This window comes from Tyto alba, unplaced genomic scaffold (genome assembly GCF_018691265.1).
Source record: "Tyto alba isolate M040663 unplaced genomic scaffold, T.alba_DEE_v4.0 Super-Scaffold_20, whole genome shotgun sequence".
NCBI classification, from domain to species: Eukaryota; Metazoa; Chordata; class Aves; order Strigiformes; family Tytonidae; genus Tyto; species Tyto alba.
Window position 1 is genome coordinate 8351875 of NW_024881283.1, and position 7239 is coordinate 8359113.

General features: G+C 66.2%; 2 protein-coding genes across 6 annotated transcripts; one reads left to right on the forward strand and one right to left on the reverse strand.

The window, feature by feature from the left end:
* Positions 1-50: 50 nt before the first annotated feature.
* Positions 51-3299, forward strand: TMEM54 (transmembrane protein 54). 4 transcript variants are annotated; one of them, XM_042793797.1, is made up of 6 exons: positions 51-1001; positions 1616-1809; positions 2152-2211; positions 2342-2530; positions 2601-2735; positions 2897-3299. In XM_042793797.1, the coding sequence occupies exons 1-6, from the start codon at positions 989-991 to the stop codon at positions 2987-2989; spliced, it is 684 nt and encodes a 227-aa protein (XP_042649731.1). In that variant the 5' UTR covers positions 51-988; the 3' UTR covers positions 2990-3299. The 4 variants fall into 4 exon arrangements, with proteins under 4 accessions (XP_042649731.1, XP_042649729.1, XP_042649730.1 ...); XM_042793795.1 differs by having other exon boundaries at positions 2601-3299; XM_042793796.1 differs by lacking the exon at positions 2152-2211 and having other exon boundaries at positions 2601-3299.
* Positions 3251-7020, reverse strand: HPCA (hippocalcin). Of its 2 annotated transcripts, XM_042793794.1 has the most exons (4): positions 6941-7020; positions 4968-5443; positions 4203-4308; positions 3251-3875 (listed from the first exon to the last, which is right to left on the reverse strand). In XM_042793794.1, exons 2-4 carry the CDS (start codon positions 5343-5345, stop codon positions 3778-3780), a joined length of 582 nt encoding a protein of 193 aa, XP_042649728.1. In that variant the 5' UTR covers positions 5346-5443; positions 6941-7020; the 3' UTR covers positions 3251-3777. The 2 variants fall into 2 exon arrangements, with proteins under 2 accessions (XP_042649728.1, XP_042649727.1); XM_042793793.1 differs by lacking the exon at positions 6941-7020 and having other exon boundaries at positions 4968-5729.
* Between the last annotated feature and the right edge of the window lie 219 nt (positions 7021-7239).

Consider the following 7239-nt stretch of genomic DNA (forward strand, 5'->3'; position numbering starts at 1 on the left):
TTTGTAAACACTGCCCTAGTCCAAGGCATGGGGAAAACAGGGGGCATCTCTTCTGCCTCTAGAAAGTGGGGTGTAACAGCCTTGTTCTGTCTGCAGGGGCGATGGGGATGGTGAATGTGCCACGGGGCTGTGGCGGCCAGACCTGCTTTGTGCAGAAGCTGGGGCAGGGCCAGGTCTCTGTTCCCTGCCCTTGCTGTGCAGCAGGGCTGGGTACAGCTCAAACCAGGGGAAGGATGGGGACTAACGCTGTGCTCAGCCAAATTCCCAGCGCTGCTGTGTGTGAGGGATCTAGGGCCGAGGGCTGGACTGGTGACTCAGGTGGGAAATTACTATTATTCTGGTGAGAGACCAGAAGCCAGCCCTGGACCACAGCCCTTCCCCAGATCAGTCCTAGGAGCCAGGGCTGCTGGAATTAAATTATTGATGCCTGATGTCTCCAATGAGCTTCGCGGGGAGCATTGCTTAGCAAGGATTGCTGTGAGCGAGGGAGGGCTCCCCTGACCCCTCTGCTTTTCCTTTTCTCTGCAGGTTGAGCCCCACTTCCCAATGGTGCTCGTCCCCGAGGGGCTGCCCCTCCCCAGACCCTCTGCCCGTGGCCTTGGACCTGCCTGGCTACATCCCAGCCTGCTGCCATCGCTTTAGGGTGGGACTGACCTGAGCGTGCCGGGGAGGTGGGGATGGATGGGGAAGGGGATGTGGCGCTGTGGCACAGCGTCCTGGCACGGCTTGGCAACGAGGGAAGCACAGGGGTGGGGACAGGACTGTGGTTCCCCTCAGCAGAGGCATGCGAAGGTGGAGTTACCCCTTTGTCCATCCTGGGGAGCTGGTTTGACAGGAATTGGAGCAGCAGTGGGGTGCAGTAGGCGAGCAGCTCTCTGATCCCAGTCCCAGCCTTGCTCTTGCCCGGACATGCAGGGACCCCCACGGGTCTGGCTGCCAAGCTGGGGACATCAAAGAGCTCTGGTGGCCTGACCCCAGCCCGGTGAAGATGTGTCAAGTGGGTGAGTCTGGGTCTGGCATGGTGATTGTGATGGGAGGGTGCCCTAGCCCTGATCATGGCTTCAGCACTGCCCTCCTGCAGGGAAACTGAGGCAGGGAGGGAGGGGAACCGAGGGGCTCAAAGGGGGTCAGGGACAGAGCTAAACTGAGCACCCTGAGTGATGGTGGGCGCCGGAGGAGAGTGACCCTGGGGGGGGTCCCACTGGGGGAACAGCCTGGCTGCTGCTGCGGGCACTCCTCGAAGCGCCTGGTGCCGAAACCCAGAGCTGGAGCTGCCATTTCGGGGCAGCTGCTCTCCCCACAGTTTCCTCGTCACTCCGGGGAACCCCAGTCCTTCCCAGCCCCATCAGGGACACCCATCTCCACAGCTCCTGGCCTCGTGTTGCTGCCCCGGTCCAAGGAGAGCCGGCTGGAGCGGTGGTTTACATACCTGGGCTGCCGGCGGCTGCCACCACGTCACCTCCTTGCTCGTCCCCCCCACCAGCATGAGCCACGTCCTCTGGGGCTGTCCCCAAATGCCCCCCTGCCTGTGCTGAGCATGGTGCAAGGGCAGGAGGGACAGCTCGGTGCAGGCCACCCCACACCTTGCAGCCTCCCCCTCTCCCCTCCGCCTCAGGCCACCTCGACCCCAGCAGCCATCAAAGGGTCCTCATGAAAACGGGCCTCATCCTCCTCATCATCGGGCACCTCAACTTCATCACCGGCGCCCTCGTCCACGGCATCGTCCTCCGCTTTGTGCTCAACCCCCGGGACGCCATGTCCCTGCAGTACGCCGGCGCCAACACCGCTTCCATCATCTCTGCGCTGCTGGTACCAGGGGGTGCAGGGTGGGGGGTGACGGGGGGACACTGGGAGGGTGTGGGGTGCGTCTGGGGTGGACGCAGATGTATGCGGGGTGGGCAGGAGGTGGGATGTGGGATGGACGCTGCTCCATCTCCCCTTTTCCTGCTCTGAATAAGCCTTTCTACCAAAAAAACAGGGGAGGTTAAATGCACAGGGACTTGTTGCTGGGTGGAGGCTTGGGGAGGCAAAGCACTGCCCCCCCCCTGCCCCCCCGCGATGCCGAATTGGCCTGAGGAGCTTTCAGGGACAGTGTCAACAAGGCACGGGGGCCGATGTCCCTGGGGCTGACCTCCCCGCGCTCCCTCGCAGACCATCTCCTGTGGAATAGCTGCCGTCATGCTGTCCCGCTCCCTCGCCCCCGCCGCCCTCGTAAGCACCCTCAGCCCCTCGCCCAGCACCCGGCAGGCTGCAGCCATCCCACGGAGCGTGCACAGCCGCCACGTCCCGTCGCCTGGGGACCGACCCACGGCTGTGCTGCCTCTTCTCTCCCCTCCTGCAGAAATGGGCGGTTTTCACCCTGAGCGCCTGCAGCAGCCTGGGCTGCCTGTCCTGCCTGCTGGGGCTGGCCGTCTCCATCGGGCTGACGCTGGGCAACCACGGCCAGGCACTGCTAGCCCCCTGCACCGTCACCGACATTGCCCTCACCCCCGTATCCCGCGAGTGCCCCTTCGATCCCACCCGTGTCTATGTGAGTCCCCAGTGGGCTGTGGGCTGGGGCAGGGTGAAGCGTGGGGACCTGATGCCCCGTGTCCCCGCAGAGCTCCACGCTGTCCCTCTGGGTCGTCTCCCTCCTGCTTGACTTGATGGAGGTCGTCTTTGGCATCCGCTGCCTCCTGCTCACCATCAACCTCCTCCGCTTTGGCCGCTGCTGCCGCAGGGTGCACCGGAGGAAGGTGACTCCCAGTCCCCCCCCCCCAGCTCAGCACCGACCTGTTCCTGTGCAGGATTGGGACGGACGTGGCTGGGCTTGGGGGGTCCGGGGACGGGGGCAAGATTTGCCAACCCAAAGCTCTCAACCCCCAGCCTCATTCTCATCATCCTCTCTGGCTTGCAGGTCTCCTTGCAGGCAGCCCCTGCGGAGAGCCCTGGCTCCGGGCAGTGCCTGGGTTTGCTGAGGCTGGACAGTGTGGAAACTGCCTGGCTCTGAGCAGGGCCTGAGGGCTGACCCCACGGATGTGCCCTGGCCAGTCCCAGCACCCACACAACCCCACAACGGGACCTGGCTGCCCCCCAGCCTGGCTATCAGGTGGACACATCCCCCAGATGCCACCAGCCAAGACACACAAGCCCATCCCCATGGCCTTCAGGTCACCCGGGGCTGCAACGAGAGAGGCGACTGGGCTGGATCCAGAACTTGCGGGGAGGAACTTCCCCCCTCGGCATCACTGGCCCCTTTCCCACCACTGACTGCACTGACACAAACTTTATTCTGCAGGTATTAAAAGACCAGAAGCCCGTCCCCTCCCCGCGGCCCCCACCCATGCGCCAGCCGTGGGGAAGGGGCTGGCCTGGCCCCACGGCCGTGGCAGTGTGTGCATGCGTGGGGGGTGCTGGGAGGCCCCCGAGCCACCGGGTCTTTGTCCCCTGGGCCATGTCCCCGCACCCACCAGAGACGCAGCAGTGGCTTTGCCTGGCTGGGTTGTCCCCCTGCTCCGAGCCCCCCGGTGCTGAGGGGGACCGTCCTCGCTCGGGGCAGACCCTGCCTCCATCCTTCCCCCAGTCAAACCAGTGCGGGAGCCCCCCGGCAATGGGACTGTCCCCCCTGGGCTCCCCCTTGCCCCTGCCTCCACCGGGCTCCAGCTCTCTCCCCATGGGGGGCTGTGGGGGGCACGGCGGTGGGGACCGCGGGGGACAGGCAAGGGACAGCAGCAGCGGCCGTCTGCAGGGTCAGGGGGTGGCGTGGGGCCGTGGGGGGCTGTGGGGGGTCCGCGGGGCTCAGAGCTGCACGGTGCCGCTGGGGTCACACTGCAGCAGGCGCACGATGGACGGGTCGCTCTTGGCACCTTTGATGAACTCCTCCAGCGAGAGCTTGCCTGTGGGGGGGGGGGGACGGGGGGACAGGGGACGGGACACACACGCCTCAGCTCGGCGGCCACCACCCCATCCCAGCTGCGCACACGGGACCGGAGCCCTCCCGGCACACACAGTGGGCACCCACCCCCCCCACCCCGGGATGAGCACCCCTGGGGTCTGCTCCCCGGGCTGCGGGAGCATGCCGAGCCCCTCCGGCTGCCGGGGCTCCCCCTGGCCACCCCGGCGGACACGAGCCATTTAATCAGCATACATGCGGCTCCTTCTAAGACCCCCCGGATTTATCCATGAGACCTTTCCCTTAATCCCCTCCATCTCCTCTCATTTACCATCGTTATTAGTATCCATCTGCCGGAAGATTTTTTCCGTTCTTTTCTCCGGAGTCGACTCATCTTCAGGCATGTTCATCACGGAGGAGACCATTTTGTAGATAGCCTGGGAGAGGGAGATGGGGATGAGGGGTGGGTGCAAGGTAGGCACTTGCCATCACCCACCCGAAATGGGGGACAGCGCTCTGGGCTTCTCTGCTTGGGAATGGAGCTGGCATTTAACACCCTCCCCATGCGATCGGGCTCCGGGGAGCTTTAGCTCCCAGCGCAGTCGGGGTGGATGCAAGCGGCAGCCCTAAGCGAACAACCCGGCTGCACGAGGTGGATGGGAGCTGCTCCTGCAGGGAGGAGATGCCCACCGAGATGTCACCGCAACGGCCTCGCGAGTCACCTGCCGATGCCACCGGGCTGGGGTCCGGGCAAGGAGAACATCTGTTGGTCTGCCGACCGCGTGTCCCTCTGCCCCGGGGTGCTCGGGGACGGCTGCGTGCACCCAACCCTCCCCAGGAGCACAGCGAGCAGGGCCAGCAGGGTGAGGTGACAAAGGGATGTCCCCAGGACAGGGAAGGACCAAGGGATGCCCCAGGGTAGACGGATCCCTGCAGCGGCTCTGCAGACAGCAACAGGCTTCGACCCAGGCACTGCCAAGCCGGGGGGAACGCAGGGTGCATGTCCCCAGCCCGCCTGCATCCCGGGAGGGGACGGCCACTGTCACACCAAGGTGACACGCAGGACCACACACAGTGGGGCGGGGGAGCCCGGTACCTGCACGATCTCCAGCATCTCCTCCCGGCTGATGTAGCCGTTGCCGTCCAGGTCGTACATGCTGAAGGCCCACATGAGCTTCTGCTCCAGCTTCCCGCGGGAGGTGACGCTCAGGGCGATGATGAACTCTCGGAAGTCGATGGTGCCGTCGCCGTTGGTGTCGAAGGTGCGGAAGACGTGCTCGGCGAACTTGGAGGCATCGCCGTAGGGGAAGAAGTTGGCGTAGATCTTCTTGAACTCCTCCACGTTGAGGATGCCGGAGGGACAGTCCTTCAGGAAGCCCTTGTACCAGCCCTGCAGCTCCATGTCGGAGAACTCGGTGTTTTCCCGCAGGTCCTGGAGCATCTCGGGGCGCAGTTTGCTGTTCTGCTTCCCCATGCTGCTGGGACGCACCGGGCTGTCCCGGGAGCCGGGGGGGACGAGCTGCAGCGGGGCAGGCGCCTGGCCCGGCTCGGGGTGAGGGGGGTCCCTCTGTGCTACAGGAGGGGAGCGGGATGGGGCAGCGCTCCCTGGCAGCCCCCGGACACCCGGGCGGACGCCGATGCGGCCCCCTCCATCCCCGCTGTCCTCTCTGAGCCGTCGGGGCCAGCCCCTGGGGACCACCCAGCTCCGGACAGAGCCAGCCCCCTCTCGTTTGCGTAATAAGCCCTTATAGCTCATTTACATAATATATAGGCGATACATAGCTGGCAGCAGGAGGGCAGAGCAGCCTGGAGGAGGGGAAGGGGCCGGATTCAGCCCCGGCAGGGTGCTGGTTAGGGGTCTGGGGCCAGCCCAGCTTTGGGGCTGACTGGATCTGGGTCAGCTCCCTTAGAGGGAGGGTTATTTTCAGCTCCGCCGCTGCCTCCGTTAATATTTGATGGCTGTGGCTGGCACTGGAGCCCCGGGGAGGGCTGGGGGCCACAAGGATCTCTTTGGGGCCCCTCCCCGCTTCAGGGTGCCCACACCCCTGAGGGACCCAGCGTACCCCATCCCACTGGGGTCATCCTGAGGAGCGCAGAGGGGCTGGGAGGAGGTCAGGGTGGGTGCCCAGCATCTGGCCACACACACCAGGTCCCCGCAGCGGGGGCCCTGGGGGGTACCTTGACCCACTGCCCCCACCCCAGGCTGTGTTGTGACCCCTCTGTGGGGAGAAGATGGGCTCGGGGGGTTTCTGGGGTGCATAGAGGGCTTCAGTGCCTGGAGCACCTGCTGTCTTATCCAACGTGGGGAGGGGACCCAGCATCCCCCAACCCCCCCTGCTCTTTGGGATTGCAGGGCTCCCCAAGCGGAGCAGCCCAGTAGGGCTGGACCCCCCAGTCAATGGGGGCTGGGACCCCACAGTGTCTCTCCATCACCCCCTATCCCAGCTCTATCCCTACTCCAGCAGTCCGAGGAAGGATCTGTGTGTCCCCAACCCCACCCCAGGGTCCCAGCTGGGCCCCCCCCAGGGCTGGCACAATCCCCAGCCCCACTACTGGGGGGGGGGGGGGGGTGTGCCCCCTCCCCACTGCCTGGGGCAGCTCCCATCGCTGGGAGGGGAGCCCATGGGGGGCTCAGCACCCCGAGAGGGATTTACAAGGACACCACCACCCCCCCCCAAAACAGGCACCTCCAGAAGGGTGGTTGGGCACCTCCAGGGAAGATGCTCCCAGGGAAGGTGCTCCCCGGGTCGGGGGGCTACAGAGGATTCCCCCCAAACTGGGCAACCCCTGAGAGAGAGGTATTGCCAGGGACACACACAAGGAAAGGACTCCCCAGTGGGGTTGGATTATCAGGCACCCCCAGAAAGATGCTGCGGGGTGGGAGGGGGGCACAGAGCACCCCCGGCAAGATGCGGCTGGGAGGAGGGGAGGGGGGGGGCGCAGATCTGCAGCCACCGGTGTGGAGGGACGTGCCCGGGGGCTGGGTCCATGCCGGTGCCTTGGTCTCCCCAGTCCCCCAGTGCCCCCCCTCGTCCCGTTCCCCCCCTCCCCGTCCCCGCCGGCTCCTACCTGCCCGGGGCTGAGCTGCCGCCGCCGTTCGCCAACGCCGCCCGGGAGCGCCCGCCGGTTGTGCCCGCCGCAGCGCCGGGCTGCGGGGGGGGGGGGGGGGGGGGGAGGGCACCGGCACCGGGGGGCACCGGAGACACCGGCACCAACCCCCACCGGGGTCCCTCACCCTCCCCGGAGTCCCACGCAACGCCCCACCCCTCCCTTTCCCCACTCCCCCCCGGGGACTGCCCCACGCAGCTCCCTGCCGTGGGGCTCGGGGTGCAGCCTCTGCTCCCCCCGCAGCCGGGGGCTGGCGTGGG

What these genes read in the sequence shown, in the direction of transcription:
- TMEM54 (XM_042793795.1), top strand. An exon ending in CCCTCGCCCCCGCCGCCCTC is followed by an intron (nt 2,212 to 2,341) that starts GTAAGCACCCTC and finishes CCCCTCCTGCAG; the next exon opens with AAATGGGCGGTTTTCACCCT. An exon ending in TCGATCCCACCCGTGTCTAT is followed by an intron (nt 2,531 to 2,600) that starts GTGAGTCCCCAG and finishes GTGTCCCCGCAG; the next exon opens with AGCTCCACGCTGTCCCTCTG.
- HPCA (XM_042793793.1), bottom strand. Translation starts at nt 5,627, where the DNA reads ATGAGCTATAAGGGCTTATTACGCAAACGAGAGGGGGCTGGCTCTGTC. An exon ending in AGATGCTGGAGATCGTGCAG is followed by an intron (nt 4,309 to 4,967) that starts GTACCGGGCTCC and finishes TCCCTCTCCCAG; the next exon opens with GCTATCTACAAAATGGTCTC. An exon ending in GATGGATACTAATAACGATG is followed by an intron (nt 3,876 to 4,202) that starts GTAAATGAGAGG and finishes CCCCCCCCACAG; the next exon opens with GCAAGCTCTCGCTGGAGGAG.